The 22783-nt window shown below is 36.9% G+C and overlaps 3 protein-coding genes across 7 annotated transcripts; 2 read left to right on the forward strand and 1 right to left on the reverse strand.

The window, feature by feature from the left end:
* Positions 1–3703: 3703 nt before the first annotated feature.
* On the forward strand, positions 3704–4731 carry LOC122027599. 2 transcript variants are annotated; one of them, XM_042586592.1, is made up of 2 exons: positions 3704–3921; positions 3985–4731. In XM_042586592.1, exon 2 carries the CDS (start codon positions 4039–4041, stop codon positions 4504–4506), a length of 468 nt encoding a protein of 155 aa, XP_042442526.1. In that variant the 5' UTR covers positions 3704–3921; positions 3985–4038; the 3' UTR covers positions 4507–4731. The 2 variants fall into 2 exon arrangements, with proteins under 2 accessions (XP_042442526.1, XP_042442525.1); XM_042586591.1 differs by having other exon boundaries at positions 3707–3921; positions 4010–4731.
* Positions 4684–11030, reverse strand: LOC122027597 (ATP-dependent 6-phosphofructokinase 5, chloroplastic-like). Of its 3 annotated transcripts, none has more exons than XM_042586588.1 (14): positions 10812–11030; positions 9703–10063; positions 9449–9530; positions 8581–8654; positions 7869–7980; positions 7035–7130; positions 6850–6951; positions 6686–6760; positions 6381–6521; positions 6180–6296; positions 6007–6111; positions 5762–5842; positions 5203–5331; positions 4684–5093 (listed from the first exon to the last, which is right to left on the reverse strand). In XM_042586588.1, exons 2-14 carry the CDS (start codon positions 10008–10010, stop codon positions 4926–4928), a joined length of 1590 nt encoding a protein of 529 aa, XP_042442522.1. In that variant the 5' UTR covers positions 10011–10063; positions 10812–11030; the 3' UTR covers positions 4684–4925. The 3 variants fall into 3 exon arrangements, with proteins under 3 accessions (XP_042442522.1, XP_042442523.1, XP_042442524.1); XM_042586589.1 differs by having other exon boundaries at positions 9449–9527; positions 10812–11029; XM_042586590.1 differs by lacking the exon at positions 7035–7130 and having other exon boundaries at positions 10812–11029.
* Positions 11031–13915: 2885 nt separating this feature from the next.
* Positions 13916–15029, forward strand: LOC122028247 (homeobox-leucine zipper protein ATHB-13-like). 2 transcript variants are annotated; one of them, XM_042587272.1, is made up of 3 exons: positions 13916–14135; positions 14201–14595; positions 14663–15029. In XM_042587272.1, the coding sequence occupies exons 1-3, from the start codon at positions 14033–14035 to the stop codon at positions 14972–14974; spliced, it is 810 nt and encodes a 269-aa protein (XP_042443206.1). In that variant the 5' UTR covers positions 13916–14032; the 3' UTR covers positions 14975–15029. The 2 variants fall into 2 exon arrangements, with proteins under 2 accessions (XP_042443206.1, XP_042443207.1); XM_042587273.1 differs by having other exon boundaries at positions 14204–14595.
* The last annotated feature ends 7754 nt before the right edge of the window (positions 15030–22783 follow it).

Below are 22783 nucleotides of genomic sequence, written 5' to 3' on the forward strand. Positions count from 1 at the left end.
AAATGTATACATTCAATTGCCATATACTCAACTTAGGTTTGCTTATGTTATACAACATAGAGAATGATCCATATGAACTCATTATAGGACCAAAGTCACATTGTTATTATTGTCAGATCTGATTTTCTATTACAAAAAAATTGACTTAGATGTGCAAGTAGCTGATGATCCTTGTTTAATTTGTGTAATAAGTAGATAACTGTTGCATCCATGAACTGACATGTTCTTTGTGCAAACATCAATTGTAATAACATATCGTCTGATTTATGTCCAATGAAAATAGGGCCCTGAGGCACCCCCGGCCTGCAGTGAACAGGGCCTTGCGGCGCCGGCCTGCAGCAAGCAGGCGCCAGCGGCGGACGACTGCCACGAGTAGGCGCCTGGGGAGCAGCCGCCGGTGGAGCACACGCCCGGGGAGAAGGCGTCGGCGTAGCATGCGGCGTGCGCGACAAACAGAAGAGAAGAGGGAGGAGAGGAGCATACCAGAGTCGCCTTTGCTGATCACCGAGAATGGGAGAGGACATGAGGCTGGACGCCGAGATCGCCGGTTGCCGGTTGCCGATCGCCGAGGATGCAGAGAGGAGAGGAGATTGAGTTCGCGCAGAGAGGAAAGTCGCATCGTGCCCTAATTTTTACTATGTTTTACCGACGGAATTCAATTCCGTCGGTAATTACCGACTAAATTATGGTTCTGTCGGTAATTACCGACGGAATGTTACAATCCGTCGGTAACCCCTAACACTAATCGGAGCGGCCGAATAATGGTATTTACCGACGGAATTAACATTTCGTCGGTAAACATCAATACCCGAACCCGTTAAAGGATTTGCCGACTGAATATTATATTCAGTCGGTAAATACCAACTGAAATATATATTCAGTCGGAATATTACCGACTGAATTTAATTCAGTCGGTAAATCTCGACTGAATTAAATTCAGTCGGTAAACACCGACTGAATTAAATTTCAGTCGATATTTCCCGACTGAATTAAATTCAGTCGGGGATGTTGTCGGTATTTGCAGGTTTTTTTTGTAGTGAAATATGGGACCCATGAAAGAGTTATTGAAAGGTTTTTTTATAATGGAAAGATATGTGAGGTTTTTTACTTTTGATGTGACGTGGATGTGGCAACGAAAGAGCTCTCCACGAGGTCCAATGACTGTGGATGCTCTTATAACTGTTGTTATAACCGTTGTTGGCTTATATCTATCATGACGAAATTCCATGTATGATGTCACGTGTTTACCAGTTATGCCCATGAGAGGTTGTTAGGTGACCTAGGAGCTATCATCGTTACACCACATCTCCTTAATAGAGCTGTCGATTTGGATTAGATCTGTCGGGTTAATCTATCCCGTCGAATATTTAAATAGATTGAATTAAAATTTTATCGATCTATTTAAAGAAGGATTCAGATGGATCAACCTACTTAAGCCTGCGACCCACATGGATTAGCCCAGTACAGGCTTAGATTAGCCCGTCGATTAAGGAGAAAAAATATTTCTCTACAACTTAAAACTAAAGTAAAATTTTTAATAAACCCATGAATTTGACCAACCTAATTCGTAGAGGTTTTATCATAGACTAGGAGTTTTCTGGAGCCTTATGGTATGCATTGGTTATGACATGACACCTTTTGTTACCTGCTGTATACCATATCTGTGCCTCAGTATCTTTCCTTCTATTTCTCCATTCCATTTAATTAAGTTATCATCCCATATAAATCCGGAAGTCCAATATAAATTGAAAAAGAAAATGAACTTTACTTACTAATATTATATAACCTTTATAGACACTGATTTATTGTATTGATTTTTTGTGGATTATTCGCTCCTGAACAGCTGATTAATACAATTGATATGATAAGTAATTGTATGTCTATCTCCTCAAGTAATACAGCACTTCTCTAAATGTTATAAAATTTATAAATTTTTAAAGAAATAATATTGTTTAAGTAGTAAAAGAACCTTTCTTCTTTCGCATTATTTCCCTTCAAATTCCAACTGTAAGAAAGTTTTTTTTTTTCGTGTAATTTACTATTCTCATTGAAGAGTTGTGAAAGTTGCACTCCAATAAAAATTATTACAAGAGAGTTAAACAAAATGAGATAGGACCATAACCCAAAATCAGAAATTTTAATCTTTTCTATATGTTTTTTATTTTTTTGGTAAGCTCATGAGTTGGCTCGACTAACCTGTAATCTACCTTGAGTTGGATTGGATTAGAAATTTTCAGCTCGCCAAGATGTCGGCTCGCCCCACCACAAGTCGGCCCGTCTGATAATTTTACTCCTTGGGAATCTCTCGGTAGGATGTTCGATTATCGGAGATAGATTGAGGCTAATCGAGTACTGCTAGATTGATTGACTCCGAATAGGTCTCCTAAATCTGAATGGGTTGCTGTAAACAAACGTTGAGTGCTCAGGAGTGCTGATCTTATATGAAGAGGTCTTCTGAATCCAAATGGGATGGTGCTAGATGAATATAGACCACTTGGGAATGGAGGTCCGGAGTGACCTTCCTATCTGAGGAGGTCTTTCCAAATCCGAATGGGATGGTGCTAGATGAATATTGACTACTCAAGAAGGTCTCGAGTGACCTTTCTGATCCTGAATGCCAGATAAATTAGGATTACTCAGGAAGGAGATTAATTGATCGGTAGATGTGATTGAGTGTTCAGGAAATTATCCTATATGATTTGAAAGTGAGTCGCGACTATTCCCAAATCCTCTAGTCCAAGATCTATTGGATCAGAGGAGACCCTACCCATTTATTGATGAGGTGAATTGGACCCCACCTATTAACAGGTGGGATAATAATCTACTCCATTAATAAATCAATAAGGGTCTAGAACTGATCAAGAAATCCTGGACCATAGAATTCCTACCTCAATAAATAACTCTCATATTGTCACAAGTATTATCAGACATATATGCAAATAAAATATAATATAATTTTATACTCATCATATAGTTTAACAATATTGCAGGCTCCATCATATAGTTTGTCATATTGCATGGACATCCTGTCTGCAAATAAGTACACATCTCATCGTGATAAGCCTAGCTACATTAGGCTCGTTTGATATGTATGATAAGATAATATTGAATTGAGTAGGATAGAATTAAAAGTAGGATAAATAATTTTTTTTTTTGAGATCAAGGATTATGAATTCTATTCTTAATCATCTATAATTCTATCTCTAATCAACTCTATCAAATGTTTAATTAAATTTTTTTTAAAAATATAATTCTATTTTATTATGCATATCAAACGGAACTTAGATGGCTCCGCCCAATGAAGACAAAGGTCTGATGAGTTGCTCGTCTTCTCTGTTTGGTTACGCACGTTCCCTTTATCAGTACAAACTTATTTAAAACATAGCAATTTATTTTAATAGTAATAGTGATAATCAAAATAATAAATAATAATATAATAAGATGAGGTGGTATTAATCTTCCGACGTCTGTCTGGCCCCACCAACTCATCCATGAGTTGGCCGACGGCTGGCATCCTCTTTCACAAGGAGAATTCTCCGGATATACCACAACACCGACAGTGTATCCCCACTACCGTACCTGCGTTCGCATTGGTAACAGTCTAGTACCGACGCACCCGAATCTGTGCTGACGAGGAGCTTCCAGTTGAGTCGCTCATTCACTGCTGCTGCGGGGCCCAACACGCCCAGCCAATAAAAGCATCCACCCTAAATTCCACCCGTCGTAGTAGCAAATGAAGAAACGAAAAGAAAAACGCTTAATTACCGAAATCCAATGAAACGGAAGCTTCGAGAACAAGAACCGAAGTCCCCGCCGACGATAGCAGAGAGAGGAGACAGCGAAGAAATGGAGTCCCCCGAGCAGAGAAGGTAGCATTTCATCTCCTCCTCGGACCCTCGTCCATCGCCGCTGCTCCACCAGGTCGGTGCTTGTCTGTAATTTTTTCCCCCTTTTTTAGAGAAAATTTAAATCGAGATTTTTTAGGGGTATTTTTGATTTCTGGATCCAGGCGAAAAGCCTGCGTCTGTTTTCTTCGTCATGTCGACTACGCTGATTAGTAGCGGGGGAGAAGCCTCCGTGGCGGCGGCGGCGGCGGCGGCGGCAGTAGTGGAGTTGGAGTTCGTGGCGTGCGACTGCTGCGGCCTCACGGAGGAGTGCACGCCGGCGTACATCGCGATCGTGCGGGAGCGGCACGGGGGCAAGTGGCTATGCGGCCTCTGCGCGGAGGCCGTGCGGGATGAGCTCCTACGCTCTGGACTCGTGATCTCGACGGAAGAGGCCATGGACCGGCACGCCACCTTCTGCCGGAGCTTCAGGTCCGCCAAGGCGGCGGCGGTCGACCCGTCGGAGCAGTTGATCGCGGCCATCAAGCAGTGCCTCCGGCGGAGCCTCGAGGCGCCGCGGGCTGTGCGATCGACACCGAGCAGCCCCCGGACCGGTGTCGGCCTTGGGGCCCGGTCCAACTTGGTCCGGACCGGGAGCGGCTTCCCCGATCTGCTTGGCTGAGAAGGGAGGCCGAAAAGAGGAATAATAACATTACCGAAGAAGGTAAATATTCTCCCAGTTGCAGTCCAGAACATACCAATCTCCATGTTCGGAAGAACAACTTTCTGCTAGGCCAGAAATCTAGGTAATTCTCCTATTCAATTATTCTCAATTGTAAATGCTACTTGCCAGTCGCGGTAGATGGAAGAATTCCATTTTCCATAATTTATTTAGAGATTCTGCAAACAAAATGAGTTTATTGGTTGATCGAACTTGGAACAAACTTACACTTCCCACTCATCCATCGCGCTAAATTATTCGTGGGAAAAATCAAATGAAATGAAATGACTAGAAGGCTCTTTTGCGCCACTTGAAACAAGAATTTGTACCCTATATTTGATTTGATTTGATTTTAAAAATAAATAAATTGGAAATTATGTTCAATCGAAGTCAGGTTGGCCGGTGGACGTGAGGCATCGGTGCCACATCCTGCTGTTGGAGTCCACCCGCCTGGTCGACGCAATCACCTCCGTGATCGGGAAATACACGAAGTGCGTGTTGCATATGCCGGTCGTGATGCCGCTGAACCCGGCGAACGCACCGTGTACCTGATACACATCGTATATGACCAAATGCACGTCTTCAGTCTTCGAATATAAAATCGATGTAACATTTGGAGCAAGAAAGGCTGAGGTGCAGAGCGATTATGAAGCTTACGGCATTTTGGCCCAGTACAGTGCAGAGGATCGCATCAGATGCATTGGCACGGCAAGCACGGATCATGTAGGTTGGATCGATGTACTTCACATCTGACGGAATGCCTGCTCCCTTAAAATATCTCTTTATCTATCAAAATTCAAACACGTTTAGCTAGCCAGTTACTCACAAGTAGGAGAAGCATAAAAAGATTGTATCACGAGCAAGAAAGGTCAGGTCGAATGCTTTTTTCCTTCCTTTCTCCCTGCATTTCAAGAGTTGGAGGGAAGGATACCAAAAGCTTGATCAAACACAACCATTATCAGGCATGAGGCGGATTCTGAGGCACTGAGAATTCTAGGTGTCCAGAAAGAACGAATCATACCTCACCTAAATTATATAATATAAGCTTTTATTATTGTTGTTGTTGTTATTAATCAGTTAGCAGCAATTTTTTTCACTTCTTTCTTCTTAGAAGGATTTCACATCCATTCTCACAAAAGCTGTATGAAATATGATTCACCTGATCTAGGTAAAGGATTGACTGGTCTTTCTAAAATAAGGTACTTTTAAAACAAACCTGATGTTGAATGTGAACTCCGATATCACTGAGAACAACATTTCCTGATGCATCTTTTGCATTTGATTTTGTTAGGTATTCCTGAAAGAAATAATGGGTTTTTTTTATCAAAACTGATTCAGGGAAACCAAGCTTCAGCAATATCACAAGTAATCGGTGAAGAACGCAGGCACACAAGTGTGGCTTATTAAATGCTGTAGAATTTGAACATATAGTTGAAAAAGGATTTAGACCAATGGGCTTACTTGTCCTGCCCCTTCAGCAACACAAATGACTGCATTTCCTTTTGTTTTTATGAGATACTCTAGATGTTTTAAGACTCCATTAGGTCCCTCCAGCTTGAATGGCACCTTCAATTGGAGGTGATTCAGTAAACTGATGATGATAATATATTCCAAGAAAAATGGATATTACTAACCTCTGGGATGAGACATATGTCAATTTGACCACTGGACAATGATGCATGCATTGCTATAAAACCACTGCTCCTTCCCATCAATTTGACCACTCCAATTCCATGGTAAGCACTCCGAGCCTACATAAGATCAAGCATTAAAATGGCAAGTAAAAAAGAGAGCTTGCTTTTGCCAATGAGAAACACCATGCTGCAAAATTTTACCTCAATATAGGCAGAATTGATGGCCCTCTGAGCCTCTTCTACAGCAGTATCGAAACCAAATGTTTTGTCCATAAGTAATACATCATTGTCAATTGTCTTTGGCACCCCGACAACTGATACTTTCAGTTTTCTCTTGCAGCACTTGTTTAAGAGAATAAAATTACAACAGATGAAAACCATGATAATCACATAATTGTGAAACAGATGGGAACTTTTCCAGCAAAGAACAGTTGAACAAGGAAAATGCTTTACACAATTAAGATCATAAGAACAATTCTAAAAGCTTAAGTTAATTCATGCAATACCTCATTATGTATAGCGAGTGCCCCTGCATGTGTCCCATCTCCACCCAATACAAAAAGCATATCAATTCCCTTGGCCTTTGTGTTGTAAGGAAATCACTAATTAATACTAGACTTTTCAAATACGGCTGCCAATTAACTATAACTTAACCAATAACTCAATGTACCTGAATGCTATCAACTATATCACTGGTAGTTGGTGATCCTCGAGACACTCCTAGGAAACTCCCACCAGCAAGGTTAATATTCTGCACCGCTTGACAAGAAAGCTGCCAAAAAATGCTTCTCTTAGACCACACGTAGAAATACCCACTTAAATCATCAGAAATGCTTCAAAAGTTAATGTTCAAACCGGCACTTCTGATAAGAGGGGATCAGTAAATCCATGATAACCATATGGAATTCCAACAATATTTTTTACCCCATATATTTCAAGCGTGAGCACTATCTGAAACAAACAAGACAAAGATATCTTCTTAATGTTATGACTCTGAAAATCAGAGAAAAAATATCTACTGTTATCAACAAATAATTAAGATGTGAACAAGTACAGACACATAAGTTGTTTCCATGATTTGCACTATGAACAATTGTCTACAGTCTCCATTCACCAGTTTGTTTACTTGCTCAGAAAACAAACTTCTCTCACTATGAAAATTATTATGCAGAATTAGATCAGATCACAATCTCTCTTAATTGCATCCTCCCCGTACAATGTACCAATACTACATGAAATGGTGACCATAATGTTTTAAGAGAGTAAGCAACACTATTAAAGACAGGCTCAGAAGACCATTTCTTTTAGTTTCAACTCTTTTAGTCACCAGGTATTTTGCACAGCTAATTGGTACCATCACAGGCCATAATTTTTAGGTTGCCTCATTTCATATTCGATGATTAGAAGGCAAAATCAAGCAGCCCCAAAATATTCAATAATAGAAAATGTTATGTTCAGTACCTTGGTGGAAAATTCATCATTCTACTACTACAAATAGAATTACTATGTTTTCACGACAAGAACTGAATTACAAGCGTTTTACAGTATTTTATATGCCTTTTGCAAATAGATTGTATAAAAAGGAGACTGAGATTTAACAATGACATAATTGCATAAAGCAATCGTAGATGTGAAATGAATTTACAATGAATAAAAATTAGACAAATGAAGATTAAAATAGCTACTAACCTGCCTAATTACATCATTAAGTCCAGGACAAAGCCCACCACAAGTAACAATTGCAGCTTTGACCTCCCTTGGTTCAAAGTATATTTGCTTACGTGGTCCAGCACGGTGTACCCTTGTAAAATAAAAGACAAAGTTAATGTAAGAGAAAATGATACGTATACACAAACATAAATAACTGTCAGTTTTGGTTTTTAGCAAAAAGTAATTCATGTTGGGAAAACGGAAAAAGTTATAGAAGGAAAGAGAGAGAGTGACATTAGAGTTCTCAAAATTATGTTTTGGATGCTTAAGTACTAGTCTTTACATTTGGCCCTCTCAACTCATGTTTCAGAATGCTCGGGAGAATAATTACAAATACAATTGGAAACTGTAAAAAAAAATGAACCAAAATAGAATAGTTTCTCAAGCATAATTTCTTTTCCTACATAAACTCAAAGTATCAAAAAGAAATTCTGTAATTAGTTATGATAATTCCACATAAAATGATAGACTACAAATTGCTCATTTAGATCGGAGTTGAAACTCAATTCATCTCAACTGTAAGCATAAAAATTAAGTATCTTTCAGAGAAGTAACTAAAATATAAAAATACATCCAACAGGATAAAACCAACTTCTATACACCTGTTGAAAAAACATAAGAAAAAAAAATGATAAGAAACGAGTCTACACTTCTAATAATCACTAATTTATATACATGAATTAGCATGTACCATTGTTCCACCCAGCTGCAATCAGGGTCAATGTATTCGGCTCCAGCAGAAGTCGGGGAAGCAAATTTTATAACCTGAAAAGAAAGAAAGAAAGAAGAATAAAACCAGTATGCACAGTTATTACAAGTAGTTTACCATACAAAGGCATCGAGTCAGGACCCAAATCAAACTGAATGAAAATGGTGGGTTTTCTGCTAGGGATAATAAATTAGTAGTCGCAAACTAATATAAGATATATTGTCTCTATTATTCTTAATACTTGCTTGAGAGAACTCTATTACTTACAATATCCTGCAGGTATATATATCTAATCCAATGCCAAAGCTAATTTTATTTCGTTTTATACCTTGAATATGAATATTCTGAAACAAAAATACAAACGTCAGAATATTCTCTAAGAGAAGTCCCTCTCTCTTACAATAGATTATTTTGCTCCTAGAGATCCTGGAAAACTTGATATAGTATGATAACCAAAAAGTTAAGAACCATGAAAAATATCAGAAACCAGAACTCACAAATAGATTCAGCCTATATTTGACCAAAGCAAATCCATTAGTTTTAAAGTGAAATAATGAAGACTATCACTTTGATGATCAATATATATTCATTTATTTTCTTTTCCTAGAGATCAAAGTTAACATAATAATTATTGAAAGCATCCTGAAAAATTGCTTACAGAATTATGCTTGAAACGTATATGAAATTCAGTTTGAGATGGATCTAACCAGAATTTAAAATCACATTGTTGCATTTGAAATTTTACTTAATAAGCCTAAATATTTTTCAATCTGGACTTACTAAAGCTAAAATTCATGTGCCATAGAAAGATCATATGAAACTATTAAAGAAAAAAGATCAGTTGATGGACCTTGAGAAGTGCTCTGTCATCATCATCTACATAGCCATTCCAATCCTCATTTTTTGCACCATTATCTTCATCTATAGGTCTTCTGTCATGAGACAAATTCTTGAATAAACCAGGTAGTTTATGTACAAAAATACAAGTTTCATTTATTCATGTGAAAAGAAACTCTATTCAAAATTTTTCTTCAAAGAAGATCAATCATATAATCATAATTACAAAAAATAGTTTTTTAAAAAATAATCTAAAACATAGATGACCTGCTTTTGAGTGAGAATGTTGTTAGCCTTGGCTTAATGTCAAGAATATTCTTCAAATGTGGTAAGTTGAACCGTTTATCAAAATCCTCCTGGAAGTGTTTCTTCCATTCTGGATCATTAATATCAACCTCTGGCTCGACCACTCGTCTAGCATTTGTTATCTGAGATCCAGCTCTAATTTTTCTCTCTAACTTTCTCAAATTTAAACTGCTGAAATTTGGAAATCGATGACGATTAGCGTGCAACAGTGCCCCATGTTGCTGAATGTTTACAAAATCCACCCTAGTAACTGATGAGGCAAAAGCCATTCCTTGGACTTGGAAGAGTTAGTGATTCCTGAAGCAGACTCGAACTCAAGCACCTGAAGGATAATTAAGTTCAAACTTTATCAATTCGCAATTACCATAGAGAACCTTTTTGTAGAAACTGAAAATAGTTCAGAAGTCAAGATTACAACTTGACCAAAAAATTGAAAAACCAACTACTAAAAACCATCGTGGAGTCCAATCTCAGCATAAATAAGCATATGATTTATTTCACAATGTTAACAATATGGTCACTTTCTAAACCAACCAGAATTTATCAGAATAACTTCGTATACAAAATGATAGCTGCCAGACACTAACTGAATCACCAAGGCTGAGCCTTTGGACGCTCAATAATTCTAAATTTAAGACAGTACTGAACCAAGAAAGCATGTATCCATCCATAAGTCATAGGGAAAAAAAAACCATTCAATCATATAGTTTCCAAACGGCAGGATTCAGTAATGAGCAAATGGTTGCAGGAAAGTGCCAGATGGTGGACAGAAAGAGAAACTAGAAACACGAGGAGTACACTTTCTCCTTTTTGATCCAATGCAACGCAAAGTCTAATATAGGCTTAGAGTTCAAAATTCGACTCTCAAACCAAACTTTTGCACGAAATTTGAGACAGTATGAACACAGCCAACAATTAACCTAACTCTCGACGGAAAACCCACAAAAGCCGATAAAACGATAGGCGATCGTTCTATTTCAAGTTGCCATAAATCGCCGGCATTTGGACTTTGGACCCATTAAAAAACTCCGACAACAAATTAGCTCGAAAAGGGAGAAAGATAGAATTGCCTGAGGAAGGGAATCCGAGAAGCGGGTCCTCGCGGGGGATGAGCAGTGCGCTCCAAGACTCCTCTGGTTCCTCCGCCTTCAAGTTCCCAGCGGCCGTTCTTAATAAGAGGGGAAGGTGGTCAGGGGGAGAAGGAATAACGCAGTCAACGGCCGCGGAAGAGCTGGTGCCCTACAGGTGACGTTACCGCCCTTTACCGGATTCTTCAGATGTGAAAGCACCGCAAGCTAGTTGTGATGATGATCGACGTTATTATAAAGAAAAATACTGGCGGCCTTTTCCTCTCCTATAAACTCGGAGGGCGCTAGTTTATTATTATTATTATTATTTATTTATTTATTTAGGTTAAACGAAGCGAAGTAAAAAAATTCAATTCTATTTAAAATTTATTTTAAACCGATGAAGTTATTATTTTTATACTTTATTAAAAAGATTAGTTTAGTTGTAATATTTTAAAATAAATTAACACCTTTAAAAAAAAGTTTTAAAAAATCTCATATATATATATTTTGAGTTAGGATTTTGCTGTGTCGTCTACTAATAACTCGAGTTTTGTATTTTAACAAATCATATCTAATATTGTATTCAAAAAGCTCAAACAAAATCATATTAAAAAATAACAAAATGAGAATATAAAAAATAATAATATGTGGAACTATTAATCAAAACATTATTTTGAATAAGATGAAACTTATTTAAATAAATATGTTTTTTATAATTAAAAATAAATAAATTTAATTAATCTCATTGACTTAACTTTTTGGTCCTCTCGGAACCTACCTTCTTTTCTTTAACACATATATAAAGGATTGAAAAGTAAAAGAATTATTTTCTACCTCTAAATGTAAAAGTTTCAAAATCATACCTTTGATTCACCTCATTAATTAGTATAAATCGGAAAATATTCATGGATCAAGAAGCTCAACCCAACATCCTTTGATTACACATCTCATTTGAAAAAAAATTCTTGTAAATACGTCAGGGGATCGAACTGTAGATACCTGGATGATAACCTAAATGTTCTGTCACTATACCATAGCCCCGGAGTATTTTTTTTTTTATTTATTTTTATAATCTAGATATCCACGCGTGCAAATAAATCAAATCAAATAGTATGAAAATATTAAGGGCAAATTGTCCTAACTTCTTACATGCAAATTCAATTCCCTCCCTAGTCCCTGTGTTAGAAAAAAAATATTCTCACTTTGCATGCAAATTTTTCTTTGTTTCAACTCTCTAATACACATGATTTATCTAATTGTCCTATTTTTTTAGGTAAAAAAGTTTAAAATGAGATATAATTTCTTCTAAATTCAACACATTCAAACTAGAATATAGTATATTTATCTATTAAATTAAGTATAACTCTTTTTCCCATCTAACCAATCGATTGAACGTTCATACCAATCAATTGACTTAGGCTCCCAATCGATTTAGCCTAAGTTAATCGATTAGTATGACTTCCAATTGATTGATAGGCGGAAAAGAGTTGTGCTTAATTGGATAAAAAATATATTCGATTTTAATTAAATGGTGCTAAATATAGGAGGAATTATATTTTATTTTAAACTTTTCGTATCTATAAAAAATAATGAGGGTCTTTGTTCCCTCATGATAAATCGATCGATTGTAGATCAATTCCTAATTAATTAGAGTTGGTCTATTGATAGAAAATATATTAGATTCTAATTAAATGATGTAAAATTTAGGATGAATTACACTTTGTTTTGAATTTTTTTTGTACTTAAAAAATATAAGGACAATTAGATAAATCGATGTACATTAAAGAGTTGAAATAAAGAAAAATCTATATACAGAAAGTGAAAATAAATTTGTACTGACAAGGGATAAAGGAGAAAGCTGAGTTTGCATGTAGGGATTTAAAAACAATTTGTTGAAATATAAAATATATGGTATTCAAATTTGATTTAAAGATTGAAAAGATAAATAAATTTAGCTCGACTCCATTCGAAATAAATTCGAGTTCGTATTCAATTCAAATTGTTCGAGCCTTATTCGAGCATAATCTAACTTTAGCTCAAAATAATTTAAATTTGAATTTGAATCAAATTATTCGAACCCTAATTATTTAAATCAACACTATAGTCTATAGTGGTGCTATATTTCAAAAATCAATATGGTAGTCATTCAAAAATATAAAATAAAATTAAACAAAAGCTTACAAATGCTCAAACAAAATATTATATATTCGAATTCAGCTTAAAAAATTATCCAATAGATTCGAATTTGATAATTTTAAATATTTATCAAATATTATTCAAACTAATTCAATCCATACCTTATGATCTAATTTGCCCGAGAGGCACGCGGTCTCCTCCTCTCCATTTATCCACTGGATAAATCTAGAAGTGCAAACGGTTTGATGACCCAGAGTCCAATTGTTTAGTAGTTTGACCATGATCACTCATTCTTTATCGGTCTTCCTGAAAATCAAACCCTATATGTATAAGATATATGTTGAGTGCCTTATAACTATGTCGTGCTCAAGGCTCTACAATGATGCAATGAATTTTTCAATAGATTCTCCAATATATAATCAAGAAATTTAAGGTTCGAATCTTAACTGTGACACATTATAGGATATTTTTTCCCTCCAATAAAAAACGAGTCTAAGAATGTATCATCTAGATGGATTTTCATGAGCATTCCTGATTAATTTTGATAGTTAATAGAAAATTTTCGTAGTATCAAATTAGTCCCCTCTGACATTATAAACGGGGTTAACTATTTAATAATAATAATAATAATAATAAAATTAAATTAAATGGGCAACATAAGCAGCGTATCACTGTGAATTTGTTCTGAAAGGTCACATCAATATTTATTTTAAATGGATAATTATGTAGTGACACATTGGGAAACTAAATGATCTGAAATTACTGAATTAATTTAATTTAATTTACTTCTGCTTTACCTTGCCTTTCTATTTGAGGCCCAACCCTCCTTATCAATCCATTTCGTACACATTAAACAATTCAAATGGTCCGATTACCTAATTAATCATATTAATATAATTTAATAATATATAATATGATATACAATAATCATATATACTATACTTGAATATATATATTTCCACTGCCATCTGCCCATCTCCTCTCTCTATCTCTCTTCCTTCTCCCTGGTTCTGGTTCATGCCTTCCGTCGTCTTTCTCCTCCGCCGGTAGTGATAACATTCTAGAAGGTGATCTCAGCTCCATCCATGTCCTGCATCAATGGTATGGGCACACCCTCCTTTTTCTCCCCAAATTATCTGCTACAAGTCCAACCACGCCATGAAGAACCCCCCCAGCAAGACCTCACCGGTCAGTCTGCCAATTGCCATAACTTAATTCTCCCAACTTTACTCCTCAAGTTAATTTTGGTGCAGCAGCGGTGGCTCCGACGATACTGCGGAAGAGAGCCATGCCCTTATCAGGAATCAGAATTAACGGCGAAGAGGCCGCGAAGCCGGAGGATGATGAGCTCTCTGATGACGGCGCGCAAGCAGGGGAGAAGAAGAGGAGACTCAGCACGGAACAGGTGAGGGCACTGGAGCAGAGCTTTGAGCTGCAGGGGAACAAGCTGGAGTCGGAGAGGAAACTGCAGCTGGCCAACGCTCTTGGGATGCACCCGAGGCAGGTAGCCATCTGGTTCCAGAACAGGAGGGCCAGGTGGAAGACCAAGCAGCTGGAGAAGGACTATGAGCTTCTCAAGATCCAATTCGATGCCTTCAAATCACAGAATGAGACCCTCAAACAACACAAGAAGAAGCTGCAATCCGAGGTATATATACATAATTTCTTGTACACTAGCTAGTGGATTCCGACTAATTAAGGAGAATCAAGTGCAGATTTTGGCTCTCAAAGGTAGGGAAAAGGCACAAGGACTGCTCATCAATCTCAATAAAGTAACTGAAGGTTCTTGCGGCAACAGGAGCGAGAGCAGCTCTGACATGATCAACTTGCAGGACATTAATTCAAGGACATCAGTCAGCGAGAGCCTTCAGCTTCATCCGCACCAAAGCTTGAATCTGTTTGAACGATATTGCAACAAGAATGATGAAAATGTCGTGGAGGATGGAAACCTTAGTAGCTTATTGTGCAGCGTCGAGGATCACGACCAACCCTTTTGGCCATGGTCAGACCTTCACAACTTCCATTGATGTGCCACCAAGTGAGTCATAATATAATAATAAATAATGTTGCAAGATTATATAATCCGAAATGTCGAGCTTTTTTCTTCTGGCTTAGCTTAGGCCATAGCGATCCATTACCTCTATATCGTCACTGAAAGAAAAAGACATGAGATATTGCAAGAAAATTTTCCTCTTGTACAAAATTGACTGACAGTCTCTCATCTCAAAACAATAGGTAAGCAAAAAAAAAAAGGCAGAAGGACTTCAAAGTATAAAAAACGATTGTACTGACAAAAGTTATACTCCAAAGTAAAACAAGAAGAGTAGTTTACATGAGGGGAACAAAACAAGGTGTGGAAGACAATTGCGTCCCTCACTTTGGCCTTATTGATGTTAGAGAAGGCATGTGACTTACTGTCAACGCAATCATGAAAAATTCAACCTTTTTTTTTTACTGCGTCGAGGAAGAAACGATTCACGGGAACATATATTTACAGGTTTTGGGGAAGAAAAGTCAATGGCAAAATTATAGAAACCAAGGGCAGCTTGTGCTTACAGCTCACAAGACAGAATCATACTGTTGCAGGGAATCATACAGTTGGTGGGTCAAAATCATCCACCAGGACACTCATTTTGGTGCTCCCTCAACACTCTGTTGGCTTTTGTGCTAAGTTACCTGGAGGCAATGCATAATCATCTCCAACTTTTCAGGTTGATATGTTGGGAAAACTTTCCCATGCATAAATATTCCCTGATAAGCAAATAATCTTACTGACATGCATGTCTCACTTTTCATACAGGGACAGAGGCATGCAGATACGTTACCTTTGCCTTTCAATTAGGGAAATCATTATGAAATAGATCACAATGTAGTAGAGGATACAACAGCTCAATTAGTCAGCCACTGATCAGCTTAACAATTCCTAAAGAGCTATGAAAATATGATTATTTTCTTGTATTATTGAGGAGCATGTGTTGCCAACTACTGCCTCGGTTTCTTCTCAATTTTTTAATTAAAAATGTTTTTTATATATATAAAAAAAATTCTTGTTCACGTATTGGTTAGGGAAAGTAGGAGCTAGTAAAGCAGCTTTATGTGTTGTGACCTTAACAGCTCATCACTGAAATGTTTGTACTAAATTAACTAAACAACTCCTGCTTTAAATTAATCAGTTTTTGCAGAATCGAAAATTCCAAATCCATGCATAATATTTTTTTACAAAATAAATTCAGTTAAGAGTTAATTATAAAAAAAAATCAAGTTTTGTAAAAGAAAACAAATATATTTTGATACAATTCAAGTTTCATTATAACAAATATGACTTTTCATAATACGTTATTAACAACATACATTTATAGTATGTTAATAATAATTTTTACAGAACATCAAATAAAGTATGCTATAGATACTAATATATTTTTATAATAACAACATATAAAAATAATTTATTGTTAAATATAATTTTAACATCAAATCGCTATTAATATTAATTAATGATAGAACATCTATAGCATGCAAGATGCCTATTAAAATTACTTTTAACAATACATTCACAGTGTGCTGTTAAAAATATAATTTCATTTTAGTACCCCCACGTTGTACAAAAAATCCCTCATTATTCGCTTTGTAGAAAAAACTCCTTTTCCCTCCTAGCTCTTTGCGCCCCTCCTTGGCTCTTTTAACCCCTTTCCGTCCCTCTTTTGTTAATACCCCCCTCACTCCCTCTAGCTCTTCAAACCATCAAATTCCCTTTTCCTCCCTCCTCTACCGCCCCTCCCTCTTCGAGCTCTATCAACGGATCAACTCTGTCCCCACCCCTCCTCCCTCTTCGAGTAACTATGTTCCACCCCCTCTCTTCAAGCTTTGTTAGCGGCAAAGGCGTACCACCCCATCCCTCTTTGAGCTCCTTTAACGACAGAGGCGCAACACCCTCACCCTCCACTGAATCAATGGTAGAGCTAGACCCGACCCCGGGCCGGGTCTGGCCCGGACCAGGCCCGGGTCTGGCCCGGACCCGGCCCGGGCCCGTAACCGGGTCAACGGGCCGGTTGCCCGTTGACCCGGTTCGCCGGGTCGAACCGGAACCGGCCCGGCAAGTTCCGGTTCATTGGATGTAAAACCGGCGAACCGCCGGTTAACCGGCGGTTTTTTTTTTAACGGCTTGAACCGCCGGTTAACCCGGTTCATAGTCGTTGGAACCGCGGTTAACCGCGGTTCGTAGTCATTGGGAGGTTTTTTAGGTATTTTTTTCAACGGTTAGGATCATTTGACCGTTTTTGATCAATGGCTATGATTTAGTGTCCGTTACTATCAAAACTCTATAAATAGAGAGCTTATTTCATCATTTTCACACATCTTCTCTACTCTTAATCTCATTTTCGTATTCTCTAATCTCTACACGCTTTCGTTTTCAATTACAATGGAAGGAGGCCGCGGAGGTGCATCATCTCGAGCTCGGAAGGGAAAACAAATAATGAATCCACGGGAGAAGGACCCCAACATTCAATCCACCGATGATGAGATCGAGCATCTTCCGAATCCGACACCCGACACACAAGGAAGTACCGATGCAATTACTTCTAAGGTTCGGAACTTCCTCCTCTAAAATCTTCTATTTTTACTAAACATTTTGAGAAGGTCACTCTTCCGTCGGGAGAAATGCGTGCAAAATGTAAGCACTGCAATGCTTCCTACAAATTCCAAAGCGGCGGCTATGGGTCGTTGAAACGACATGTAGAAACGGCCCGACGGAATATGGACTCGACCATTCTCAAATACAATTATCAAGATTTTCTTTAACTAGCGGTAGTACTGATTCTAATTTATTTTTATATTCGGATAATAAATTAAGAGAATCATTAGCTAAATTTGTTTCCGTAGAACATCTTTCTTTTAGTTTTGGATCTAAATGCACATTTGAAGATTTTTGTAAAGAATCTCTTAATCTATGTGCTAAACGTGTTCCTAGGAATCACTTATTCGTACAATTAAAAAATTAGTAAAATAAGGAAAAAAGAATTTAATTGATGAATTTAGTAAATTAGATAATAAAGTTTCTTTATGTTTCGATATTTGGAGTGATCATTGACGAACACATTTGTATTGGGTGTAACTTGCCATTAGATCGATAACTCTTGGAACCTCCAAAAAAGATTATTAGCTTATATAGTTTTTGATGAATCACATAATGCTCATAATATCGCACAATTATTATGTTTAATTTTAGAAGAATATGGTTTAACTCATAAAATATTTTCAATATCATTAGATAATGCTAGTTCTAATACCGCTTGTATAGATGATCTAAAATTTGTTTGTCAACCTATTATTGGAGGTTTATTTTTCATATTCGTTGTGTATGCCATGTTTTAAATTTATGTGTTCAAGATGGTTTAAAAATTTTAGAAAGTTATATTAAACCAATTAGAATTGCAATTTCTTATTTATGGTCTCATCCATCTATAATGAAACAATGTGGTAGGTTTTGTAAAATTAATGGAATGAGACCTAAAAAATTTCCACGTGATGTACCAACACGTTGGAATTCAACATACCAATTATTACAAGATTCATTTCAATATAAAGAATTATTATGTTCATTTTTTGCACAAAACACTAATACTAATATATATTTATTTTCACAACAATGAAATATTTGTAGTAGTATTTGTGAAATTTTAAAAGTATTTAATGATGCAACCGAACAACTTTCCGGTATTTATTATCCCACTGCTCAATTAGTTTTAGAAAATTTTTCTAATATAGTATTAGTTTTAAATGAACATATTAATAATGAATCTTTATCTCCTTGCATCTTAGCTATGAAAACTAAATGGGAAAAATATTTTTATTTAATTCCTGAAATTTATTTAATTGCATTTGCTTTAGATCCTAGATTTAAATTAGAAGTTTTACAAGAAATGTTAACTTTATATTATGATGCTTTAATTCCAATTAAAGATTCTTCTTCCCCGATCCATTAATATTATATATAATGTTAGAATTTATTTATATGATATTTATAATCAATATTATGCAAAATATGGAACACAAATTAATATTTCTGAAATTCAACAAACTACTAGTAGTAATTTAAAACTTACAAAAGCACAACTCTTATTAAAAGAACGGACAAAACGTCCATGGGGATCCTCAAGTTCCACAAGAACTTGAGAATTATTTTACGACTTCTTTTGATTTTCATGCAGCAGATAGCGAAACCTTCGACATCTTAAAGTGCTGGTCACAGAAGGCTGAAAGCTTTCCCGTTCTCTCCGTGATCGCAAAAGAAAGTTTAGCTTGTCCAGGTCAACTGTTGTGGAGCAGACGCTCAGTGCCGATAGCAACATATTAGATGAATGACGATCAACTTTGTCTCCCGACTCATTGGAAGCCCAAGCATTACTGGACGATTGGACCAGAGCGGAGAAAAGAATCCAAGGAATGCAACTTTCAGATGACGAAGTTGAAGATTTTGATACTGAAGGAACAAATACGACAGGAACAGGAAATGGAAGTGAATGAAAATGTAAAAGGATAAAAATGTAAAAGAACTACGTGAGCTTTGATTCCCCTAAAGGGATACGTAGGCAACTTAAATAAGTGCAAGCCCTTTTTTTAATAAATTTTAATTTCTAATTTTTAATGTTTAATGTTTAATTTTTAATTTTTAATTTTTATTAACATATTAATCTTGAACCGTGACGAACCGTGACGAACCGTGAACCGAACCGTGAACCGGCGGTTCTGAACCGTGAACCGTAACCGTCTTGGGCGGTTAAGGTTAAGGGTCGACCTGCCTGGAACCGTCGAACCGGCGGTTCCGAACCGTCGAACCGTCGGTTCCGAACCGTGGTCAGGTCTAGGTAGAGCCTTCCTAGGCAAGGTTTGTAATAGTATATTTTAACTTCTCACCTATTAATTTTAAAAGGTGTAGGAGTTAATTTGCCATATTAACCTTAAAATACTGGGGAGGGAAAGGTATTTTACAATATTCGAATACTTGTATACAAGCTTAGATATATATAAAGTTTGATGCAAACATGGATGCATGATCTACGAATGAAGATGGCTAACTTATTTATAATACTCAACTTAAGAATAAACATATGCATGCTCAGCTTAAGGAAGGCTGAGGAGATCTAGCCTAGCTCAATGCAACTGTATTGGATTTCACCATGTGAAGTATATGGTATAGTAAATGTTCTACTACTCTAATCGACTCTAATCTAGAGTACTTAGCTTTTCCTTTTCTTTTCTAATACATTCATTTCCTTTTTCCTTAAGGAATATTTACTTTTTAATTTGTTTCTTTCATTGCCATGCCAAGAACACCGAGAGCATATTATTTTAGTTATACAGTCAAACGGAAGAATTTAAATTATGGAGATATTATTGATAATACTAAATGCAAATTATTTCATTATAGTGTTGATGGAGTTATTGCAGAAGATCAAATTACATCCATAGATCCAAAAGTAAAAGTGTATCATGTTCCTCTTGGTGGAGTTTGTTGGAAAGTTTAGATTCATAGAGTTTGTGGACAAGGTGAGTCTTATTCAACCAAATGATAAAATTGTTGGATCAATGAATCGACTAGAGGGGAGTGAATAGCCTACAAATGAAATTTCAAACTCTCTTGCTTTCTACTTTGTAAGAACACACAATTAATTAACAAAAATAAATGACATTCAAAAGATAGAGAAAGGAGACAATATTTTTATTTAGTTACAACCAGAGTGGTTGTTAATCTAAGACAGTAAAAGTATACTAGCAGAAACTCCTTCTTCGACAAAGTCGGAGATGGAGAAGCCCTTTACAGCAGTTGAACGCTTATAATGAATTATAGAATATTAAGAACAAATGTGTGTTTTACAACTGGTTTCAGGCCTCTATTTATAACTCAACGGTTAAAGTGACCATTTTGCTGACATGACAGTTTGGGGCACCTCGAACAGTTGGAGGCGTCTCCAAGTGGATAAAGCTCTATCCACGTCAACGTTATGATCTCACAGATTGGAAGCACCTTGAGTGATCTAGGACGTCTCAACTACTATTCATGTGAGGTGCCTTGGATCATTTGAGGTGCCTCGGTTAGGCTGAGCTGGACTTTGCAGCTAATCTCTTCGCCAACGGCTCCAGCTTATTGGAGGCATCTCCAGTTGACCTGAGGTATCTTGGGTATTATTTATCCGAGTCGCCTTCAATCTTATCTAAGGAGTCTCGAGCATTGTTCATTCGAATGGTCAATTTCAACATTGGCCATTCTTCATTCTCGCTCACTTGGGTGATGCTCAGGCTATCCAGAGTTGAGCTCACCTGAACCCAACTCCGGTCTTCTGCTCGAGCATGCTTCCTCCTCAGCTTCTCGTCCCTCGGATGCGCCATGCACTTCCTTATTTCTCTACTGGTGTACTCTTCAACTGCTCATTATCCCTTGGATGCACTGAGCTTGCCAACTTGCTTCCTGTGCCATCTTTCTTGCTTGCTGCGGCTTTTGCTCGATTTTTTGTGTTCCTAAGTCTCTGAACACTCAAACACAAGATATCAAATATATAGGACCTAACTTAACTCAGTTAATCACATCACAATTATCCTGGGGTACTTACAGAAATATTTTTTCCCTCAAAGTTATAATAGGAAGCACAATTGCTTGGTTATCTAAGTTCATAGTTTTCTATGACTGAGTTGTTGATTTTAGCATATACTTTTTAGGAATGTATTTATGTTATTAAGCGAATTTGTGTGACTAATTTGGGATATATTTTACAACTAAATGAATTGTTATTTTGTTAAAGTGTTGTGTTGATGATTATTCATGATATTATAAATGTTTTAGTTTTAGTTTTATAATTAAGTGTAGGTGTTATTATAATTATTTATGATATTTATATGTGATGTTATCATGATGGTATATTTGTTATATTATAATTATATAAGATGTGTATACGTGACATTTTAATTATATGAGGTATAATAGTATCTGCAGTGTGCGATCGCATGCTACGGTTAAGTACATCCATAGCGCACAATCGTGCACTGCAATTAAGTGCATTGGCAGCGCATGCTTGTGTTGCAGATGGAGCGCGCGACTGCACGCTGTTGATGTGTTATGACTTTTAACAACTTGGAGTTGTGTAACATGCAATGCATATCGCAGATATAATAATTGCTCATTGTGGAAAGATGCACTTATTGTAGTGTTTTTATTAAAAGAAAATTAAGGCTAGTAGAGAAAAGGCAGCTGTGTAACACAAAGTTAAGTGATATTTAATCATTTTTTACCCAAAATGCAATCCCAATTTTATTAGTGCAATATCCCTAGGTCAAGGTTGACCTGGTTGACTAAGCTTGAGTTGGCTCAAACTTGAATCTTGATATTTGAGTTTCGATGTTTGACAATACATGGAGATTACAAATGCAATCGTCTGATTGGGGAGATTGTTGATACAATTCCTCTCTGGTCAAGGGCTGACCAGTTAGATGTGAAGAAGAGTCAAGTAGATTAAAGGGTTGACCGGATACTTGATTGGGAAAGTCCTAACTGGAGGTTAGGCAGGTGAAAGTCCTGGTGAGTGAAGTCATGCAATTGGGAAATCCTGATGAGTGAAGCCAGGTGAAAGACCTAGTGAGTGAAGCTAGGCAGGTGAAAGCCCTGATAAGTGAAGCCGGGCAGTGGAAAAATCATGGTGAGTGAAGCCAGGTGAAAACCCTAGTGAGTGAAACTAGGTGAAGCTTCTGGTGAGTGAAGGCAGACAGATGAAAAAACTTGGTGAGTGAAGCCAGACACGTGGAAATCCAGGTGGATTAAAGTTGATTGGACACCTGGTGCTGGG

This window comes from Zingiber officinale, chromosome 10A, assembly GCF_018446385.1.
Source record: "Zingiber officinale cultivar Zhangliang chromosome 10A, Zo_v1.1, whole genome shotgun sequence".
In the NCBI taxonomy this organism is placed as follows: Eukaryota; Viridiplantae; Streptophyta; class Magnoliopsida; order Zingiberales; family Zingiberaceae; genus Zingiber; species Zingiber officinale.

Coding starts and splice junctions, on each gene's coding strand:
- LOC122027597 (XM_042586588.1), bottom strand. CDS start 10,010: ATGGCTTTTGCCTCATCAGTTACTAGGGTGGATTTTGTAAACATTCAG. Junction 6,761..6,849: donor ATATAGTTGATAGCATTCAG/GTACATTGAGTT, acceptor TACAACACAAAG/GCCAAGGGAATTGATATGCT. Junction 5,843..6,006: donor TTGCTGAAGGGGCAGGACAA/GTAAGCCCATTG, acceptor TATTTCTTTCAG/GAATACCTAACAAAATCAAA.
- LOC122028247 (XM_042587272.1), top strand. CDS start 14,033: ATGTCCTGCATCAATGGTATGGGCACACCCTCCTTTTTCTCCCCAAAT. Junction 14,136..14,200: donor CCCCCAGCAAGACCTCACCG/GTCAGTCTGCCA, acceptor ATTTTGGTGCAG/CAGCGGTGGCTCCGACGATA. Junction 14,596..14,662: donor AGAAGAAGCTGCAATCCGAG/GTATATATACAT, acceptor AATCAAGTGCAG/ATTTTGGCTCTCAAAGGTAG.
- LOC122027599 (XM_042586592.1), top strand. CDS start 4,039: ATGTCGACTACGCTGATTAGTAGCGGGGGAGAAGCCTCCGTGGCGGCG.